The 23696-nt window shown below is 42.1% G+C and overlaps 1 protein-coding gene across 1 annotated transcript; it reads left to right on the forward strand.

Annotated features, from left to right (window-relative positions):
• The first annotated feature begins 11707 nt into the window (after positions 1 to 11707).
• Positions 11708 to 13110, forward strand: LOC130857311 (acyl carrier protein, mitochondrial-like). The gene is made up of 2 exons (XM_057742857.1): positions 11708 to 12189; positions 12975 to 13110. The coding sequence occupies exon 1, from the start codon at positions 11711 to 11713 to the stop codon at positions 12179 to 12181; it is 471 nt and encodes a 156-aa protein (XP_057598840.1). The 5' UTR covers positions 11708 to 11710; the 3' UTR covers positions 12182 to 12189; positions 12975 to 13110.
• Positions 13111 to 23696: the final 10586 nt, after the last annotated feature.

Genomic DNA, 23696 nt, shown 5'->3' on the forward strand with positions numbered 1-23696 from the left:
GAGGGAATGTGAACTGGGACAACTACTTTGAAAAACTGTGCATTTGTTCCAAAGTTAAATACACTTCCTCTATGATTCAGCCATTCCACTCCTAGACATATACCCAAGAGAAGTGAAATAATGTGTCTATGTAAAGACTCTCGCGTGAATGGGACAGGGCAGAAAGGGAGGTGTCAGCCGGGGCAGAAGGGGCTGGAGAGCTGGGCCCACCCCTGAGCTGCCTCACTTCACTCTCTTCCTCCTTAATTCAAGTCAAAAGCTCTCGGGAGCTCCCCGCCAACCTCGTGGGGGCCCAGCGGGGGGAGGGGGCCGCCAGGGGTGTCTGGGCATGTTCAGAGGGCCTGCTAGTGACTGAGCCCCAACTCTGACCTTTCCATGGGTGTGCAGCAGGGCCCCTGCTGGTGAGAAGGGCTGGGCTGGGCTGGGGCAAGGCTGGGGGAGAGGGACAGTAGCCCTGGCTCAAGGGAAGAGCAGCACAGCCAAGAATCGGGCGGACAGTGGAATTAAGGCCAGCTGAGCACAGAGGATAGGAGCCCACAAAGTGGGTATTAGCCAGGGGAACGCAGCACGGCAGCTCTGAGTGCCCACAGCTTCAGCGCTTGTACTTGAGATGCTTGTGAAGGGCTCCAGACTGGGGAAAAGACCCAGTCTGGCTGGATGTGCCCATGGATGGGTGGCACCAAGCTTCCAGGCTGAAAGTTTCAGGGAGCTGCCGCTGGGTGGGGCCAGGCTAGGGCCTGACTCCCTTCCTCGCTAGGCCACGCTCCACCTCCCCAACATCTGCACCTGCGCTGCTCGTGGACAGCAGTGCTAGCCTGTGAGCCTCAGCTCTAGACATTCCAGGCTCTGAGTCAGAAGACTGGCCCAGGGGGACACTGGGAACCCCTTCTCCTGCTGGCAACCAGAATCTGCAGGGCCTGGTCTGGCAGCCTGGGTTCGGCAGAGCCGAAGTACCCTCAAGAACGTCTGGAGGTAGCACCCTCCTCACCCTGCCACCTTCTACCTGTGCCTCTGGTTCCGTCCTTTCATTTCTGCACCCTGTGGGGATGGGAGCCTCAAACTTTCTGCTCCAGGTTGCTACCCCAGCCCCTGCCCTGGCCCCCAGGACTTCACCCTGGCTGCCCTCGATCCCCTCCACCCCCGCCCCGCGCAGCAAGCAGGATGGAAGGCCAGGACATCCGCAGATCAAAGAGAAAAGAGAGTGCCCCTTGGGCTAGTTCCAGGCAGCCTCACAGTGAACCCCAAAGAAGAGCTCGGGGTGAGGGGCGAGATCTGAAGTGGGGGAGACACACTGATCCCCACTGCTAGCCCAACGCTCGTTATCAGCTTGAAGTTGTGGCCCAGACTTCAGGAACCTCGCTGCCGTTTGACGTATAAAAATGTGTTCCAGAGTCCATTAGGAATGTTTCCTTTCTACCACCCCTCATTTTGATGACCTAGATCAGTCCGGGGTGTGGGCCGGGGTAAGGGGGCACCTGCTAATTTGTCCGTCCTACTGGGGGAGCGCAGAGGAGCACGACTCCTGGCCGTGGCCAAGACATTGCCCTGCCCTCACCCCACTCCATCCTGAAGCTATTCTCTGTCCTATTTTTCTGCCCTAGGACTTCCATGCCACTCACCACACCTCCCATGTCAAACATGGACTGTTCCTGGCTCCAGCTTGCAAGGTCTTTCCCCTTTGTTTTAAGAGCAGTTTCTCTCCTTGTCCCAAATCTCCTCGCTTCCACTGCCGAGTTCAGGCTGTCACAGCTTCTGATCTGGACTCTTGCCGTCCTACCCTTGAGGTCTGCCTGCTTCCCCCTTCTCCCCTCACCCTCCCTCCCCACCAGCGTAGCTGCTCAGGAGAATAATCGTTACTGAATGCCCACCTACTCTGTGCCAGTGGCCACAGGAACTGGAGGCAAGGACAGGCCTGTCTTCCGGTGGAGAAGATGGACGTGACCCAATCCGTGTGGTGGAGCCGTGCTGCAGCACAGATCCTGCCCCAGGTGTGGACTGGGTCCCAGAATCAGGGAGCGCTTCTGATGTCCTGGGGCGGGGTGGGGAGGGGAGGCATACAGGAAGAGGACTAGAGCTCTGCTAGGCACCAATGGTGTTCTCAGTGGTGGGATCGCCTAGGCAAAGGCTCGGAGGCCAGATTTCGAGGTCGTCTGTCCCCTGATCACACTTACCTATTATACAGGTCAAAGCCCTTATGGCCCCATGTGACCCAAAGGCTACCTCAGACTGACTTAAACAACGAAAAGAATGTGTTAACTGTCAACCCAAACTCAACAGATTGATCCAGAGAATCTCAACCCAGCTGCTTAAAGGACATCACCAGAGGCTCAGTTTCTCTCTGTGTCTTTGCTTTGTCCTCAGCTCTACCAAGTGGCCCTCCAGCACCTTCCAGCTCCCCACTCCAGATAGCAGTGCCAGACCCCCTGACACCACCCTGCCCAAGAGAAGAAATCCTGTGCCAATGACACAGTCACCTTCACTCCCCCTTCCTTCTTCAGTGACGTTTCACTCTCTCAGAGATACAGCAAATGTTTCCTTGAAGCTCATTGGCTATGACTGGGTTAAATATCCATCTCTGAACCAATCACTGAGACCAGGAGAATGTGATCCTCCTATTGGCTCAGGTCAAGTCATGTGCTCTACCCTTGAGCATATAGGTAGAGAGTAGGCATGAAGGACACGACAACTAGGAGCACCCGAGGATGGACCCAAGGCTGGAGAAGGTACCTGTCCAGTACATGAATGTGGGTGAGAGGGTCACCTGGGATTTACTTCAAACCAAAGAACAGGTCACCTTGAAAAAGAAGACTCCGGGAGAAAATGGTGGGCCCCCAAGTTCTCCCAAGTTCCTTTCCCGATTTATTTTTTCATATCACCTAAGCTGGTATAAGAGAGCATTAGCTCTCAGAAGTACAACTTTCATTCATCTATAGGACAATTTGTGTGTGTGTGTGTGTGTGTATGTGTGTGTGTGTGTGTGTGGTGGTGGTGGTGGTGATGTCATCTTCCTTTGGAATATAGGCAGATGTGGGGATTGAAAGCCCTTCCTTCCAAACACTGAACAGTCATAGCCAAGAAAAAAGGCCCACACATACAATGTGATGTGGACGCTGAACCCAGCGAGCACAGCTCTGGGAGCCTGGGGCACCTCCTGCAATCCTGTGGCCACTGTGCGCCTGGAAGGGAACGAGGCTGGGCCTTTGGGCACCTGTTAGGCCCAGGCCAACGCCAGCCCCTCTTCTCCAAGGAAAAGCTAAAGCTCCAGCCTCTGGCACTTGCAAGGACGGACAGAAGTGGGTGGGGGAATCTGGAAGGGTCTCAGGCCTCCAAGTCCACAAATCATCCTGTTTTAATGTAAATGGCAATTGCCAAGAGTACAGCATGTTTTCCTGTGTCAGCAGCTCAGTGACTAATGCCCCAAGATAAATGGCTTTGTTTTGCCTTGTTTAGAGTGGTTTTGTAACCTTTCCCTCCTTCCTGCCGAGGGGACCCCCCAGATCCCTCCCAAGTGCACCCAGGTCTAAAGAAGCCTGAGGTTCAGGGCCTCTGACTGGGTTGGGGTCACTGCATGTGCAGTGAGAGGTAGGGCCAGGTGAGAACCTGGGTTGAATGGGTCTGAAGTGGATCCATCATCATCCTTAACAAATGACTCTGGAGGACCTGGGAACAAGCTCTACCCTCCAGGCAGGCTGGAGCTGGGGCTGCAGGGAGGCTCCAGAGCACCCTGGACTATTAACTATTGGGGAGAAATCTGGGGCAAGGAAGGCAAGGGGAAGAAGGATGGGCGAGTAGGACATGGAAGAGGTTACGCTGCCATCTTGTGCCACTTGGGTATTATTAATCCACCTGGACTTTTTTTTTTTTCAACCAGTGAAGACTGGATTTTGAAAGAATTGGCTGTGGACCCAGACCCAGGTGGTTGGGGACCACAGCCCTAACACTTACTGGCTGTGGCATCTTGGATGGTATTGTCCCATTTTATAGATGAGGAAACTGAGGCTTAGATTAGCTAAGCAATTTGCCCAAAGTCACACATCTAGCTTATGGCAGTATCCAAATTTCAACCAGGATGGTCTAGCTTTAAAGTCAATAGTGTTGAAAGAAGAAGCAGTTGGGGAAATCAATCTCCCCAGGTACATATTGATTTGTGAGACACCAGCTCCTCACCCTTCCAGAAATGTCCTTTCTTTGCCACACTGTGAATCCTGTGATTTATGTTCCCACCCTTTTACTTTCTGAACACACTTCCCAGTCTCCTTGTGGTTGGTGGACCATGTGCTGTGTGTCACTTCCAGGCTGGAGCATTTCACTGTCAGTAGGAAGCCCTTCAAAGCTTTTGTCTTGTCACAGCAACCAGCACTGTTCCAAAGAGACTGCTCCATCAGCCTGAATCCTACATTAGGACAATATGGACAGGCCTCCAGCCAACCCACAGTGGATAATGGAGCATGAGTGAGAAATAAACCTTCATTGCTTTAAACCACTGAGATTCCGGGTTTGTTACCGCAGTATAACTTATCCCATCCTGACTGATACTCTTCCCTTTCTGGGAGGAGGAAGCAGGTGCATCCTTCTAGATGTAGGCAGCAGTGTTCAGCAAAGGGAAAGGACAGGGGCACCTTTCCACCCACCACACCATCATGTTTCAGAGATGCCAAGGCCCAGGAAAAATGAGCCTTCGGGAAGACAAGGATTCCGACAGCCCTGAGCCACAGAGCTTTCACACCACAGGAAGGTCATCTGGCCCACCTGAGGTTAGGAGGGCTGGGTCAGGGAAGTCTTATTTCACACAGTCTAGATCAAGGCTGTCCAAGCCTCGTGCAAGAGGAGTCAGAATTTGGCTTTGGGAGGAGCCGGCTCACCACCACCCTCGCTTCCCCCACCCTGGCCAAGCACCAGCGGGGCCTCTCACAGCAGCAGACAGGCATCGTTGTAGATGCACACCAGGCACTGGGGCTCCGTCACCTGAGCGCAGACTCCCTTCCCCAGGCAGACCCTGGGGACAGTGGACAGGGTCCTCTGTGGGCATGAGCTCTGGAACACTAACTGCTGCAGCAGGACTGGGCTGGGAGGAGCTCCTGGAAGTGTGTCTGACGCTGGGGAGGAGTGAGGCGCTAACCCGCCTCTCAGATTATATCTTCCCCTCCTCCAGCATAAACAGAGCACCCCATCCCACTCTTCCGAAAGACAGCTAGAGGGCAAGTGGCTAGACTACAAAACAGCCCCTTCTGGGTCAAGGTGGTTATGAAGCTGGATTTGAACTGGGAGAGATCCTGGAACTTGTTGTTCAGAGTGGATACCTATAGAAGTGGGGGAAGGGAGGGGAATAGAGAGAGTTTCCCTTAAGTGACAGCTGCCTGGTTAGTGTGAGTGGAGGGATGCCTCAAGGCATAAGTGACCCCAAATATCTTTCCACCACTTTCCCCTTTCCCTCCAGTCACTCTTCCCCTGACATCTCATCCCTCACAGCTCTCCAGAACCTCCCCCACACAACCAGTCCCCCACTCCCGGCCTAAGCTGCTTGAAAGATGTCATCATCCTCATTATGGAATGCACCGAGTTCCTTCCAGAAGACCCTGGAAGGGCTGTGCTGTTTCCTGGAGAATCAGTGAATGGTTGAGCCCCTCTAGCCCTTCCCCCAGCCAAGACAGGCCATTTGGAAGCTGCCTTGGCAGTTACCCTGGAAGCAAATCCTGATGTGACATCTGACTCCCACTGTGTTGGGTCAGCAGAAAAGTGTAAACAGCCCAACCTTTGAGATCAGATCAATCTGGGTGCCGTGTGCCAAGTGCATGAACTTGGGCATGGGCTTAAATTCTGTAAGCCTTGATTTCATGTAAAACAGTGTAAGATGGTGATAACATTAGTTCCCACATCATGATAGCACTCATGTAAGGGTCCAACAAGGGTGAAAGAAGACATAGCCCTTAGCACAGGGTCTGTCTGATGTGAAGCATATGTAAGTGCTTAATACATGATATTTAGGGACTTGTCTGGTTTCGCAGTGGTTACAACTCCCCACTCCCAATGCAGGGGACTCAGGTTCAATCCCTGGTCAGGGAATCAGAGCCCACACGCGTGCTGCAACTAAAAAAGTTCACATGCTGCAACTAAAGAGCCCTCAAGTCACAACTAAGGAGCCCACCTGCTGCAACTAAGACCCAGCGCAAATCAATCAATCAATCAATTAATCAATAAAATTTAGCATTAGTGTACTACACTGAGGGGGAGAGAAGCAGAGAGGCTCCTGCCAGCCTCATCAAGCAGTCAGTGAATTTGTTTGACTCAGAAAGGCAGGAAGAAGTGTTGGGGAACCATGCAAGAGACCCGGTGGGACCCCAGGAGCCTGGTCAGGAGCAGCACCCATGACCTAGGCCAATGCCCACAGATGGGGAGGAGGCTCCAGGACCAGAGTCCTCCCAACCAGCAGCTCTGGAGCCAGCCCAGTGCTACCTTGGGCAAACATCTGAACACAGTCGTTCAGTGTCCAGAACAGTTCAGAAACCAGCCCCGGGAAAAGCTCTTCCTCAGCTTTCCGCCCACCCATCTCTGTCAGCACAATTTTGCCTGTGCTGTTGCATTGTCGTGTTGCCTTCTTTGACCTTCAAGTTGCTTGCAGGTATTTCACGAGAAGTTGTCGGGCTTCCCTGTCCAGGCCAGTGAGTATGGGAGCAGGGCAGTAAGGACCTCCAGGTCCCATGATGAGCCCAGAGAGACCAGGGAAGGCAAAGCATAAGCCAAAATGAAGATGTGGCCTTTAGGGCTGCTTGAAGAGGACAAGGCCCTGCTTCCTGGTGGATGGCTGCCCAGAGGGGAATTTTACCCTATCATGTTCCAATATGTGTCAGTCATTTAGCTCATTTAGGTTAGTCATTCAGTCTAATTTATATATGAATAATTAATATGGTACTTTTGGGTAAAGATGTCAACCTTCTGCTTCCATCTCAACATACAGGAATGACAGATACGTTTGTCAATTTAGAATATATGTATATAACTATGTTAAAGAGAATTAATAAAGGGAGATCTTCACAGGCAAATGATGTGGAAGGAAACCAAAGTGCTGAACAGGAGCTGAAGTGCAGCTAAAAACTGAGAAAAGGGACAAATCACTGGGGACTGGGTTGCTGTGCCAGGACTGGGCTCCTCTGTGAAACCAGGGAGCCATGAATATACAGCCCAGTCAGCAGGGGAGGTGAATTGACTCTGCTCACCTTCAGGCAGGTGTCTGGAAATACACTGTCTATCCAAGGCCAGAAGTAGAGGTGTTGCCCAATGACAAAACTGAGTTCTCACCCTGTTCCCTGTGTAGGTATGACGTTCGGAACAACTACATCCATATGGAGAAGACCCCTAGACAAGTTTGCTCCCATAATACCTTGTTCACAACTCTGAATCCCATGGTTCAGAGGTGGGGCTAAGGTAACCACAAAGTAGCCCTATAAGGAAGGGCATTAGGGAGAACACCCCATGAAATAAAACTCTAAAAAAGATTATTCACTGAAAGAATAGAAGTTGAATGTGTAACTTTCAAACATGTAGAGAAAAAATGAACAAAAATTGATTCAACAGCAAGTAGGAATGGAGGGGAAGTAAAGAAGCAAGGCAAATCATGGTAAACAGAAATAAAAATGACGTTGCAGAAATAATTTTAAGTATATTGATCTTCATAATAATGAGCCTGAGTGGGTTAAACCTTTATTAAAAGACAAAATTTCACAATGTTTTGTTCCCTTTAATTCACATGCATGCTATTTATGAAAGAAACATCTAAACTTGAGACAGAAGAGTTGGAAATGAAGATACACAAAACTTGTGTGTGCGCGCACACACACACAGAGGTAAAATGCTATCCAAAAGGGGAATAGTGAAATATTAGTTAATAGAAGAAAACATTAATTTTATGGAAATAAAAAAGAACATTTCAGAACATTTCCTGGTCTTAAAAAGAATTGTCCATTAAAATGATATAATTATAATGCCTGTGTACACAACTAACAACATAGACTCAAAATACGTAATTGACAATATTGAAAGAAGTTGACAAATCCACAATCAGAATAGGCCAGTTTCTCAGGCTGAATAGATCATACACTCAAAAACTGCCAAGATTATAAAAGATGTGAATAATAAAATTATAGAAGATTTAATATAATAGAGCCATGTAGTACTTTGTACCCAATAAATAGAAAACACACATATCTTTCAAGTACGCATGGGTCATTTGTGATATTTGAGCTGAACTGCATGTCAAAGCTAGTCTTACCAAATTCCAAAGACTCAGTATGATAGAGACCACATGTTCTGACTGCCATATAATAAAACTCAAAATAAACCATCAAAAGAGGGCACCCCAAAAGCCCATATATTCAGAAATAAACAAGCAAAACAATCCCACTGCCAAATGGTTTGTAGGTTGAAGAGGAGACCATAATAAAAATTATGAACTTTTTAGAAATAAACAATAACGAGAGCATGACATATCAAAATTTGTGAAGCTGTCCCTAGAGAGAATTTGTATTTATTAGAAATCAAGAAAGATTTAAAATAAATAGACTGATAATTCACATCAAGAAGTTGAAAGTAGGATAATGGGGCAAACCAAAAGGAAGAAAAAAAGAGAATAATAAAGATGAAAGTCAAAAATAATAAAATAAAAATAAATAACAAGAAATAGAAAGGACTAATGAAATAAAAAGTGGTTGTTTGGGAAAAAAAGCCTCTAGTAAGGCTAGAAAAATTGTAATACATTGTAATAGTAATAATATTGTTTCAGTATTGCAATACTGTTACAATCAAGCAAACATAATTTTAGATACAGTAGAGTGATTTGGGAGACTTCCAGTAGATACTTCTGTATTAATCACATCTTTTTATTTTCTATATTTCCTGATGATTTGCTATCTGTGGTCTTGCTTACCCCCAAGACACTGCCCCTCAGAATTCCTAGAGATAGTGAAGGACTCACCTGCAGACACCCTTCATATGCAAAACAACCAATCCAGAGCCCACACTCCATCCACATCCTTTATCCACCTGCCTTAATCACCTGAGGGCAGGTACCATACAACTAGGAACAGCACTTATGCTTCAGAGCCTGCTGAAATTATTCAAATTAGCCAATCCTAAGCCTTCCTACTCTACCTTGCCTATTCTCTCAGAATCACAAAAAGTCTCCTGCCCATGCTTTCCCCTCACCCCTGCTGCCTCCTGACTGACCCTGTGCTTCCCCACATGGCCCTGCTGGGGGAGCATGCTCCCTCCTCTCAGGAGCTGTGAGGAACAAGCTACCTTTTCAATGGCAGTCATCTCCTGATCTGTTGACCTTGCCATACCTGAATAACAATAAAACTTACATTTTAAACTAACTTTCTTATCATTAATCCAGAAGGAGAAAGAGGAGAAGGTGGATCAAGTGGAAGATGTAAGAGATGAATGATATCTTTAATCTTAGGAACAAAAGGTCCCAGGGAGGACCAAGCATTATTAATAAAAGAGAAACCACACAAATATCTGCTGGTGAAATTTTAGATGTCAGGGACAAAGTTCAAAATCCTTTAAGTATTTGAGGGAAATAAGTTTACAAGTCAAGGTGAAGAGGATTGAACTGGAACCAGACTTCTCCTCTACAAACCTAAAAACAAAAAGAAATATGAGCAATATAATAATATCTACAAAGCTCCAAAGGGGAAAAACCTACATTCTAGGACAGGAAAGCAATAATTCATTTGTGAGGTCAATTCAAAGAATATTTTTCAAACATTTATGCATTCAAATGCATACCACACACTCAAGCATCCAGAATAATTTGTTCAAAGTAATGGCTCAGCTGAGCAAGAAACAAAAAGAAAAGTTAGTAAAAGTTAGGGTTAATTTATTTAAAGTCAAATTTAGGATTAATTTATTTAAAGTCAATATTAACATGATTTTAAAAATAATAGAAATGTCCAAAATAATTACTGAAAGAGAAGGTACATAAATATAAGAAATAAATCCATAATAATAATCTAAAATATCAATATATCAAGAAAAGTGGGGACTTCTAGGTGGCACAGTGGTTAAGAATCCACCTGCCAATGCAGGGGACACTGGTTCGATCCCTGCTCCAGGAAGATCCCACATGCCATGGAGCAACTAAACCCGTGCACCACAACTGTTGAGCCTGTGCTTTAGAGCCAGTGAGCTACAACCATTAGGCCCATGTGCTGCAACTACTGAAGCCCACACACCTAGAGCCCGTGCTCCGCAAAAAGAGAAGCCACAACAATAAGGAGCCCGTGCACCACAATGAAGAGTAGCTCCACTCAGTGCAACTAGAGAAAGCCCATGTGCAGCAATGAAGACTCAAAGCAGCCAATAAATAAATAAACTAATTAATTAACTAAAAACAAACAAAAAACAATAAAGCATCAGGCAACTCTTTCTTTAAAAAAAAGAAAGAAAAAGAAAAATGAGAGGTAGAAGTAGGGGGAAATTTAAAAAATGTGAAATCATCCTACACAAATAAATACATACTATGTTTTTTTTGAGGTTGGTAAAGATATAGTGTATGTGTATATATATATATATATATATATAGTGTGTGTGTGCGCGCGCGCGCGTGTGTGTGTGTGATTAACGGAACCAGAAGTAGATTAAAAATGGAAAACATGACTCTCTAATTTCTAAATACAAAGTAACTTGCAAAGCAAACTTAAGCAAATGGGAAAATGAAAAAGAAAAATATAAAGAAGCATGAAGAGCAGAAAGCATTATTATCATATGAGATAAATGATCAAATATCCTGATTCCAGAGCTTCAGCACTAAAATGACACTGGGAACCTCACGCTGGAGACTCTCCCTGTCTCTCATCACTGGGTCTACTTTAACTTCCCCATTTGCAATAATCCTTGCCCTCTGTTTCTCAGTGTACCTGTAGGAAGACAGCCATGGCAAGGGCAACAAGTCAGTGTATATCTCCCTTTGATCAAGAGAGTGGCAAAATTGAGTGAAAATCCTCGGTCCCAGTTTCTAACACTCAGGGAGGATTTTGATTGGCCTAGCATAGGTCAGATGCCCATCTGGAGCAAACAAGTGTAGCCAGGGACAGGGTCTTACAGAACGCCACACAAAGTAGACCACCTTCCAGGAGAAGGGTGGACAATCTGCTAGATGTCTACTACCCAAGAACAAACAAAAAGAAAGCAATATTTATATCAGAAAATGTAGAATTCACAGCAAGCAAGCAAGCAAGCAAGCAAGAAAGAAAGAAAGAAAGAAGGCACTAAAATGGGAGAAAAGTTTGTCCTATATTGGTAAATTGTACAAACTAAATGAGAATATAAGAACCATGGAATCTGTGTGTACTGGAAGTAGCATCAAATGTGCAAGGCCAGAAAGTTTAGAAATTAAGGAGAAATTGAAAAAAGAAAACACAGTCATAATAGAAGGTTTAATATGCCTCACCATATCTGTGAGATCAAGTAGAAATTAATAAGAATATAGAAGAGTTATACATTATTATTAAATTTTTGACTTAGATCTATATCAAAATACATTTCCTAGAAACAGAAAACATTCATTTCAAATGGCTAAGGAATAGTTACAAATTTGCTCATATCTTAGGCCACAAGGAAAATCTCATTAAGATCTCAATAGCAGAAGTAGTACAATACACAAATTCAAATCACAATGCAACAAAACTAGAAATTAATAGCAAAAGGGGTAGCCATGGCGGCTCGTGTCCTTTGCGTGTGTGTCCGCCGACTCCCCGCGGCCTTCGCGCAGCTGCCCAGGCTCCCCGCGCTGGCCGCGGCCCGGCCGCTCAGCACCACCCTGTTCCCCGCGGGGGCCCAGACGAGACCTGGGGCTCCGCAGCCAGCCTCGGTGCTCGCGCAGGTTCCAGGTGGAGTTACACAGCTATGCCGCCAGTATAGTGATGCGCCCCCTTTGACATTAGAGGGAATCAAGGACCGTGTTCTTTATGTCTTGAAACTCTATGACAAGATTGACCCAGAAAAGCTCTCAGTAAATTCCCATTTTATGAAAGACCTGGGCTTAGACAGTTTGGACCAAGCGGAGATTATCATGGCCATGGAAGACGAATTTGGGTTTGAAATTCCTGATACAGATGCGGAGAAGTTGATGTGCCCACAGGAAATTGTAGATTACATTGCAGACAAGAAGGATGTATATGAGTAAAATATCGGGTAAATAACTTGACTTACAGAATTACATTCTCCCATAGAATTAATTTCTCTGTGGTTCTTCGATAAAGACAAGACTTGGGAAGAAATGGAAAAATGGAAGTGCTTGACAGTTTCACTGGTTACAAAATGCAGGTGCCTTCTGGTTACCTGCCACTCCAGGGGGCCAGCCCTAGTGAGTGTCCTTCTCCTCCAGAGGTGTTAACAGCAGTTCATTCCTAGACAGGACCCTCTTGATTGTCAGCCCTCCTCGTAAAAGCATCCTTGTACAAAAAACTGAGCAAGGTAACCCAGAAGCAGAGACCTCTGCCTCCCTCAGTTACCCACCCAAGGTCTGCCCAGCCTGCTGTCCAGGAAGCTGAGATGGCCTGGCTCTTAATTAGGCAGGAGAGGCCTCATGGGTAAGAGGATGGACTCTGGCATCAAGACATCTGAGTTTTTCACAAGCCTGTGATCTTGGGCAGGCAGGCTGCTTAGCCTCTGTAAGCCTCACTTTCCTCATATGTATTCAATAAAATGAGGATAATGATAGAACCTACCTGGGGCTTTTGTGAAGGTAAAATTGAATATTGTGTGTAAATCACTTAATACAATGTTGGCTATAAAGAAGGCTCTTAATAAATATTAGCTGTTGTTCTTTAGGCTGTAGAATAATCAAGCGATCAGACTTTTAAAATAAAACATTTTATTAGTGTCTATAACTTTAGTTACTCTGGATTTAACACCTAAAAGATTATCACTTAGAGTCAGTAACACCAGAGAGAAACATTGAGCTTATCTTTTGCCAGACCCCTTTTCTTCACTGAGGACTCAGAAGATGCTGGTGAGTATCCGGAAGTGAGACCTCATTTCTGCATCATTGCTGACTTTGAAAGAGTAATTCTGTTTAGACTTGTATTTAAATTGTCTTAAGTGTTTTTGCCCTTTGAAAGTAAATATATAAAACCAAAAAAAAAAAAAAATAGCAAAAGGAAAAACAAACAAATAAAATGAAGCCATGCTGGAGGGGGTAAATCTTATCTTTATAGCCCTAGAGTTAAAGAGGAAATCAAAACTACAATTAATGATTGTTTCAGAAACAATAGGGATCTATAGCAAAGAAGAAACACAAAGCTCTAAAGAACAGAATACATAGTCTTATATTTGTCTCATGAAATGGAAGAAAGAAATTTATTGAACAAAGTATTCAACTCAAAAGGCAAGTACAAGAGCAAGAAAGTGAACCTATGAAATACTAGAGGAAGAATTTGAAGATAATCAATTAGAAGATGATAAACTGAAAATAATAAAAACTAAAGATCTGAGAAATTCAAGACCTGAATCTTTGAAAAGACTATAATGAGAATAATAATAGCAATCATTTATTGCATACTCAGCTGATCGCCTAGTACTGTGCTGAACACTTTAAACACCCCACACATTCATCTCACAATCTCACCATGAGGTAGGAAGTATAGATATTCCCAACAGAATTAGGAAAATAATATCAATGTATTACTACCATCCAAAACACAGATACAAGTTGTGCCCGCTCTCTCAATATCCATATGTAAGTGGATTTAATCCAGGATCACGTGTTGCATTTATTTGTCATTTCTCTTTAGTCTCCTTCAATCTGGAACAACTCTTCAGTCTTTTCTTGACACTCTTGACCCTGACACTTTTAAAGATACAGGCCAGCTGTTTTGTTGAAAGTCCCGCAATTTGGATTTGTCTGATGTTTCCTCATCTTACATACTTTGAATAAGAACATCACATTCTGTGGCTCCTCATTGCATCCTATCAGGAGGCACATGATTTCAATTTGGCCTTGATCACTGAATTAAGGGACTATCTTCCACTGTCAAGTGACTCTTCCTCCCTTTGTAATCAATAAGTACTTTATAGGGAAGTACTTTGAGATTATATAATTAACCAGTTCCTCATGCACTGTTATAACATAGGGATGTTTCTTGGCTGAATCACTCATTACTATGATGGTTGTCAAATGGTAATTTTTGTATATTTTAAATTTTGTTGAAATATAGTTGATTTACAAAGCTGTGTTAATTTCTGCTGTATAGCAAAGTGATTCAGTTGTATTATACGTATACATACATTCTTTTTCATATTCTTTCCCATTATGGTTTATTACAGGATATTGATTATAGTTCCTTGTGATAAACAGTAGGACCTTGTTGTTTATCAAATGGTAATTTTTTAATTCCATTGTTCCTTCTGCTATAAATTAGTTGACATTCTGCCCTTAAGGAAAGGTTTTTCTCTTTTATCCATTTGCATGATCATTTATTTATTTATATCAATGCAGACTCTTGAATTCCTATTTTATTCAGTGGTGAAAATCTGTTACTATTTCCTTGTATTTTGCCAAATTATCCCAGATCTGGCTAGTGGGAGTCCTTTCAAACTGCTTTCTATGTCCTTTTACCTGTACTCGTCATTCTCTGAGCACTTCTTTTCTGGCACAACAGGATGTTCCAGGCTCATCTTGTAATTTTCCTGCCCCATTCCTGGAATCCATCATTTCTTTAAAAATCCCTGTTCTTTCAGTAGACAAAGGTATTGAATACTTTAAAACAAAGGTCTAGGTATGAGGTGTGCTTGTTGCTATTAGGGCACAGGGCACAGAATTGAGAAATCCATCTATATCTATCTATCATCTATCTATCTATCTATCTATCTATCTATCTATCTATCTATCATCTATCTATCATCTATCTATCTATATAATCTATCTATCTATCTACCATCTATCTTGAGGCTGTGCTAGGCAGCCCCAAGATTGCCCAGGTATTCAAGTCCTTATGTAATCCCCTCCTTTCAAACGTGGACTGGACCTGGTGATTCATTTATAACAAACAGAAGAATATGGCAGCAGTTCAAGTTCAAGTTTATGTTACAAAAAACTGTGACTTATCTTGGGCCTTCTCTTTTACTCTCCCACTTACTCACTCTCATGGAAGCCATCTGCCATGCTGTGAGGTGCCCTAATACAGAGGCACACATGGCAAGGGACTGAGGATGCTTCTGGTCATCTGCCATTGAGGAAGTGAGTCCTTGTAACAACCATATGAGTGAGCTTGGAAGCCGGTCTTCCTTTAACAGAGCCTTCATATGAGACTGCAACCCTGGCAGCCTTGTGAGCACTTGAGGCAGAAGCACTCAGCTAAGCCACTCGTGGATTCCTGATGCATAGAAATTGAGATAATAAATATGACCTATGACCTGTTATTTTAAACCACGAAGGTTTGGGATAATTTATTACACAGCAATAGAAAGCTAAATACACACACACACACACACTTCTTTCTGTATCTATTCTACATATTGAAAATCAAGAGTGTACACCACACCTCCAATTCCAATTCAACACCACAGGATTAATTCTAGTTTTCTTCCTTTCCATGATTGTGACTTCCTTCTCAGACGGTGAGAACCTGAATCACTTTAATATACTTACTGATTGGGTCAATGCCCCACCCCCCCATTTATAACCAATTTCCTCTCACTGCCACTGCCACCCAGTGTGGGCTTCCTCCACCCACTCAGACCCCAACACCCCAACTTAGAATTATGGACACCACCTACCTTGTATGGACCCCAACTTATCCAGCTCTCCCCAATGACTTCTGAAAGAATTATTCAAGAAGGGAGGAAGGGAAAGAGGCAGAAAGACTGGGAAGCAGGCAATATAGAATATCAAAATAGAGTTTTTTTCAAATAGAGAAATAAGCTTCAAAGAACCTGAGAAAGGCTTACCCACCAAAAGATGTTAGGCCCAGATGTATTTCCAGCTCTCAAGGAATAGACCAGAGAAAAAATTAGGTAGTATCGCAAATCACTTTACTAACCTAGTAAAACTCTGATATCAAAACCTAAATAAAGAAATTAAAACCTCACAGAAATCATAATAAATTGAATTCAGCAATTAAACATTTTAAGAGTAGTACATGACCAACTAGATTTAACTCTGGGAATCCAGGGGCGGGTCAATGCTAGGAAATCTCTTCACTCTAAACTAATAGGTAAAAGCAGCTATATGGAGATAGCAGTTGACATCAGATGGATTTTTTTTTTTTAAATTCAGACTCTTTTCCAGAAAGTCAAGACTTTTTTGGTTGCAGGTAACAGAATCCAAGTCAAGTTTACACACATAGGGCTATCTCTTGGAAGTCACCAAATCAGAACCAAAAAGAATAAAAGTTGGAAAGGAAAAGGTAAAACCGTCTTTCTTATCTGTGAATGAATACTCCAAAATCAATAAATTTCCTATAAGTCAACAATAACCAGCTTGAAAAACCAGTGGGGAAAAAATTCCATTTACAATATCAACAAAAGACTATAAAGTACCTAGAGGATTGATGCTAGTGATGTACAAATATTGAAGAAGTGTTGAATATTTTATGTGAGGATATAAAAAGGAGACAAGTAAAAGGAGAGACGTGTGTTGTTCATGGGTAAGAAGATGCATATTGTAAAAATGTCCATCTGCCTTAAATAAATCTATAAATTCAATGCAATCCCAATGGGATTGTTTTCAAAATTTGACAACGCACTTCTAAAATTGAGGTGGAAGACTTAATGGAAGCCAGGAAAAACTTGGGATGTTGCCCACCACATACTAAAAACTTGACATCTACTGAGTGCTTACATTGTACTGAATTAAGTGTTTCACATCCGTTTTGGAGTCTATTTTCTTCTCCTCAAAACTCAATGAAGCACAATTACCTGCAACTTAGAGACATTTAAAAAGTTTGCCAGTAACAGAGGTACTAAATACCAGGAGTTTTATTTGAACCCAAGACTCATTACTTTAGCACTTAAAAATTTAACTACTATACTAACTAAATATCTTACAAAGCTTAGAGTAATTTAAATGACCTGGTATAGAAAGAGGGCTCAACTGAACAAATTAATAGGAAGAAATATACATACCTGTCTTATTCCTAACATAAGAAGAGAATTATAGATGTATTTTTTTCTTTCACTTTATTTTTTCCATGGTTTATTATCATGAACAATATAAGGGAGTATTTGTTAATTGTATTACTTCTTTTTCAAAGGAAGTTATTGAATATATTTATCAATTCTACTATTTTTCTTTTTGTGATTCGTTTTTTCTTTATTACTTTTTCCTCATTATTTCCTTTGGTGTGTATTGTTCTTTTTTGACTTTCTTGAGTTGAATGCTAATGTTTTTATTTAATAATGGAGCAGTATTGCCCGCTCATTTTTCCAACCGAACTTTGTATTCTCTTTTTTCCAGTTTTGGAAAAAATCCTGAGAGTGTTTATCAGAATTTTATTAAAGGTATAAATTAATTTGTGGTGAAACAATATTTTTACATATTTAATCTTCCAGACAAGGGCATGTCTCTCCGTTTATTCAAGTCCCCTTTTGTGAATTTCAGTACTGTTTCAGAGTGTTATTCCTGTGGGTCCTGCACAGTTTTCAATAGTTCATGCCAGGGAAATCTTTTTTCCCCCTTAATAGCTAGCTATTGCTATTTTATAAGAAAGCTCTTGACTTTGTTAACTGAATTCATTTTGTAGCTGGTTCCCCTGTAAACTCTCTTCTGTAGCTTCCCTCGATTTTCAAGGCAGAAACAATTTATTTTATGCAAATTATGGTAATTTCATTTCCTACTTCTTAGTTTCTTCTTTCAGTTTCTTAAACAATTGCATTAGCTAAAACTTTGAGAACAATGTCAGTTAGTAATGGTTATGGTCAGCATCTTTGTCCTACTTCTGACTTTAACTTAAATGTCTCTGTTTCATTTTTCTCATTACACTTTTTATTTTGGGATAATTATAGATTCACATGCAGTTGTAAGTCACAAAGAGACCTTACGTATCCTCTACCCAGTTTCCTGTAAAGTTACAGCTTGCGAAAGTATAGTCACAACCAGGATATTAACATCAATCCAATGTATCCATTGTATTCAGATTTTCCCAGTTCTACTTGTATTTGTGTGTATGCATGTGTATGTGTGTTTTAATTCTGAGGAATTTTACCATATGTGTACATTCTTGTATCTACTACCACAGTAAAGACACAGGACAGTTCCTCCACCACAAGGATCCTTTGTGTTGCTCTTTTATAGCCACAACTTCCTTTTCCCCCCATCAACCACCACACCCCATCCCTAACTCCTGGAAACTACCAACTGTTCTGCATTCCTGTATGTTTGTCATTTCAAGAAAGTTATATAAATGGAATCATATAATCTGTAACTTTTGAGATTGGTTTTTTTCACAATTTCACCATCATTCCCTTGCAATTCATCCAAGTTGTGTGTATCATTAGCTGGTGGTGGTCGTTGATGTTGTTGCTGTTGTTTTATTGCTGAGTGCTATTCCATATTATGGAGGTACCACAATTGGTTTAACCATTCACCCACTGAAGGACATCTGTGTTGTTTCCAGTGGCGCTGTGATGAATAAAGAAGCTAAGAATGTTGAGCATCTTTTCATGTGCTTATTTGCTCTTTATGTGTTCCATTTATTGTGAAATGTCTGTTCATGTCTTTTCCCCATTTTCTAATTGGATTTTTTTTACTGTTGAGTTTTGAGAGGTCTTCATATATTCTACATACTAGTCATTGTCAAAGATGTGATTTGCAGATATTTTCTCTCTGTGGCTTGTCTCATCCCCTTCACATGAGCTCCCACAGAGGAAAAGCTTTTAATTTTGATGAAGTCTAATTTATCTCTTCTTTTTTGGCATGGATAATGGTTTCATGTCAAATTTAAGAACTCTTTGCCTAGACCCAGACCCCAAGATCTTCTGTTTTTTTCCAAGTTTTATATTTTTGTTTTACATTTAAGTCCATGATAAAGCATTTGTCAAAATCCAACAGCCATTCATGATAAAAACTCAATAAATTAGGAATAGAAGGGAATTACCCCAACTTGATAGAGAGCATCTATTAAAAAAAATATCAACAAGAACAAAAATACAGCTAACATACTTACTGGTGAAAGACTGAATGCTTTTTCCCTAGGATCAGAAACAAGGCAAGAATGTCTGCCCTCACTGCTTTTGTTCAGTGTGGTACTAGAAGTCCTAGCCCCTGCAATAAGGCAAGATAAAAGAATAGAAGGCATATAGTTTACAAATAAAATTCTTTATTTGAAGATGATATGATTGTCTCTGTAGAAAATTACATGGACTCTACCCCAAAAAAACTATAATATGTGAGTTAAGTAATGTTTCCAGATACAAACTCAACACAGAAAAATCAATTGCATATCTACATACTAATAATGAACATATGGGAACAGAAATTAAAAACATAATACCATTTACAATGATTCCAAAGAAAATTAAACACTTAGGTATACATTTACCAAAGCATGTACAGGGTCTGTATCCTAACTATTACAAAATGCTGATGAACTAAATCAAATAAATTTAAAGACATACTGTGTTCATAAATTAGATAATTTAACATAATAAAAATGCCAATTCTATTCAAATTGACATGTAGATTTAATACAATTCTTATCAAAATCCCAGTGAGATTTTTTTGTAGACATAGACAAGCTTATTCTAAAGTTGTGTGGAAGACACAGGCCCTAGAATAGCTAAAACAACCTTGAGAAAGAAGAATGAAGTGTGAGAATCACTCACACAGTTCTGGGCTAAACATCTTCAAATAATTCCTTTAAAAGAAATAATGTGGATCATAGACTCTTACCTAAAAAACTGAAAAATGGAACCATTTCCATGCTTTCTTTTGGCAGTTGGTGTTGCAGATGGGAAGTCTAAAGTCATCTTAACCTACAGATAATCTTTTTTTTTTTTAAGTTCTTGATTCTCACATAATATCTTTTTCTTATTAAACATAATTATTTCCATGATATGTCTAGATGAGATCTCTTTATATTATTTTGCCTAAAATAGAGTGAAACACTTATAGACACATATTTGGATTCCCTTTTGTGTTGACTGGTTATCGCCTCTTCCAGTTATCCTGGTTTTCCTCCCACAGCAGCATCTATTATTCTTTGTTCATATACTGTACAAGCCAAGGATCTTAAATTTCAAGCAACTCATACTAACTTTTGCTGCTTTTGTCATGAAAGAAGTTATTAAACAGATATTGGGAATCTTACAAAATATCAAGAAGACCAAGACCCAGTCTCAGAAAATGGGAAGCACAGAATGAGGGTCAGCAGCAGTCAGAGTTACAGCCAGGCTAAACCACAGAACACATCCAGTGAAGACTCCAGAGATGCTACCACTGAACCCTGGGGGCTACTCACAGCAGGACCACTCTAGCACTGGACCCCAGACACTGCGGCTTGTGCCATGGCTTCTGCCACCCTGGACCCAGTGCTGCCACCCTCCAAATGAATTCTCCTCAATCCTTTCATCTTTCTGCTACAAGCTTCCTTTTCAAAGTACCATATGTGTATGCATGACTAGCTGGCCTAGGTCACGTGCTGGTACCCTAGCAAACATCCTGAGAAAATGGGATTCTGGCCTTTTCCAATTCTATGTGTGAGACAGTTCTACCATAAGAACACCTAACTTGGGGAATTTCACAGGCAGAGAAAGGAAGTTCCACTAGGACCTTGTTTCTCTGTCTTCCATCTTCTCACTTGCTATTTTCATCTCAATATCCATTCATACTTTTGGGGAGAATTACTCAAGTTTGTGTTCCAAATCAGTATTACAATTTTCCATAATGTCAATTCTGCTCCTCACCTACTTTAGTGTGGAGATATATATATATTAAGTTTTGTTCTCATCCTTCCTTTGAACTTACAATTCCTGGGAGAGTTGACTGCAAAGATGGCTGTCAACAATTCCTCCTGAACCTGTTTGCACAATTATCCCCTCCCATCAAGAGGCAGAGACTATTCCCTCCCCTCCAATCTGCGATGTCTTATGACTTGACATAACCAATAGAATGCAGCAGGAGTGCTATTATAAGACTTCCAGACTTCACTCTTAAGAGGGTTGGCAGCCTCCACGTTCTCACTTTGGCGATCCAGCTGCCATATAATGAAACTCAAGCCACATGAGAGAGAGGGGTCCCACAATTCTGTAGTCATCAGGTGCCAGATGTGTGAAGTGAAGCCACCTTGAACATTCCAGCTCCAGCCCACTTCCCAACTGAATGCTACCACCTCATGGAGCAGACCCCACACCATGTGGAACAGAAGAATTGTCTAGCTGACCCTGCCCTAATTCCTTCCCACAGAATTGTGAGCAAGTAAAATGGTGTGATTAAAGCCACTAAGTTTTAAGGTGGTCCATCTCGGAGCAATAGGTAACTTGACACGCTCTCACATCTTACCTGGTTCCCTTTTCATCATACTTTGTCATTTGTTCATCTCATCTTATTTCCTCTTGGTCTTGTCTCTCCTTATGATTGTCTTTAGCTGTTCATGGAGACCACATTTCTTTGCAACTTAGTGAGGGTTCCAAACAATTTTCTAAAATTGAATTCTAGTTACTCCATGCTCTTTTGAGTCATCAAGATGAATTTTTCTTTTTAATGTTCTGCAGTTCATCTGTTTTTAATAGATCAAGTTGACGGTTTTCCCTTTATATTCATTTTCAGAATATAAAGAGATATATTAAAATTTCATTTTAACAACCAACAGAATGTGTAGATTTCCCATGGTCCTCCGACTGTTCCTTTGAAATTAGCTGAGTCCCCTTCCCAGCTCTATAGCAACAGGACTTTTGAGGACTCTTTAAACTATAGACATCTCAGCCCGACTCCCAGGGTCTGTTTCCCATGCTTTCTTATAATATGCGGCTGCTGTGCTGTACGGTGAAGTCTTGTCCTACTATCTGGCTTCCTGGAATTTTGAAACTATGATTCCCAGCATGACTTGTTACCAGGTATGTTAAATCTCTGTCCTCACCCACAGGTGTGCCCACACATGGGGGTAGTACACCTTCTTGAATGCAAAGCACCTCCATTGAGATCACCCTATATTGCCCTGTTTTTTTGCAGCAGTTCAGTCTCCAAAGGAATGTATTGTAGAAATGTTTGTAGAAAGGCAGAAAAGCAGTACCACAGAGTAGTGGGAAGGTTTCCTAGGTTTTTAAATAATCTGGTCTCAGAGTATTTTAGGGCAACCAGAGGAGGAGAAAAGAAGTGTTCTGCTTTATATTAAGAGAAGCACTAGTATGCCACTTGTTTCTGGGTTTTCATACAGCTTTATCAGTATTGTGTTTAATAAGAATTCCTTCTACGGTATGAGAATATGTTATTCATCAGCCTTGATTTTCAGTAATGTTATATATTTTCATCTCTTTCTAAGTTTTTTCTAAGACTTTTAGAAGGAAAGTCACAGGGGCCCCATCAGGGACTGCAAACCCTGCCTCCACTAAAGCCATTAGCAGTCCAGAATGAGTGTCAGATAGAAGTCCATATCATATCTGCTGGAGGAAGGGCATGAGTAGGAGTAATTCTAGGAAGACATTGTGCAGAAGGAATTTGAATTCCTTTTTCTCAAAGGGTGCAAAGGATTGTGAGGAAGATGTCCTATATTAGAGAGAGAAGCTGGTTTGATGAAACAAGTTTTTCTAGCTGCAGTTAAGATATTGGATTCTCAAAAATGTAAAAATGTATGTATCATCATAGTGCCAAGTTTTAGGTTTGACCTATATCAGGGTAGAGGTCTTGAATGTTACAATTTGAATGTTGAGGTCAATATCAGCAGTTAAATTATAAATGCTCCTGAATCCAAGTACAGAAATGGTGGAAGTAAGGTGCCAGCTTACGTAGGGCATTGAGTGAAAATATTCATATTGAATCATGCAATGTAGCCCCCAGCTCTCTTCCCACACTGTTCTGGTTCTCCATTGCCATGCAACAAATACCCTGAAATTTACTGCCCTAAGACAACAAGCATTTTATTGCTTACAATTCTGTAGGTTGACTGCACCCAGCTAGAGAGTTCTTCCACACCATAGGATGTTGACTGGCTGCTGTAGTCATCTGAGAGTTCGTCTGGGCTGGAACATCCAAGACGGGCAACTCACATGTCTGGTGCCTTAATTGGTTACATTGGAAGTTTGGGCTAAGCTGGGCTGCTGGGATGGTGGGGCCTCTCTTTCTCCATGTAGTCTCAGGGCTGCCTTCTCTATACTTGGCCTCTCCATGTAGTCTCTCTGCACGGCCTCTCCCAAGGTAGCCAGACTTATTACATGGTGTCTCAGGGCTCCTAAAAGTACAAAAGTGGAAGCGTCCAAGCCCTCTTAAGGCTTAGTCTCAGAACTGTCACAGCAGCACTTCCACTATATTACACTGGTCTAAGCGATCACAAAGCCAATCCAGATTTAAGGTGGAAAAAACACCACCTTTTAAGAGGAGAATGGCAAAAATTCAGTGACCATATTTAATGCACTACAGTCACCCCAGTCCACAACACTAGCAGCCATTGTATAGTACAATCAAGGCTCTACCTCACACTGTAAGGAGAATGGAGAGAGGAGCATGGAGGATTTTTCTCCAGTGGAAAAACTGAATTACCTTAAAGAAA

Source organism: Hippopotamus amphibius, chromosome 7 (genome assembly GCF_030028045.1).
Source record: "Hippopotamus amphibius kiboko isolate mHipAmp2 chromosome 7, mHipAmp2.hap2, whole genome shotgun sequence".
Taxonomy (NCBI): Eukaryota; Metazoa; Chordata; class Mammalia; order Artiodactyla; family Hippopotamidae; genus Hippopotamus; species Hippopotamus amphibius.

Bases quoted from the DNA above. Each gene is read 5' to 3' on its own strand.
- LOC130857311 (XM_057742857.1), top strand. From the start codon at position 11,711: ATGGCGGCTCGTGTCCTTTGCGTGTGTGTCCGCCGACTCCCCGCGGCC.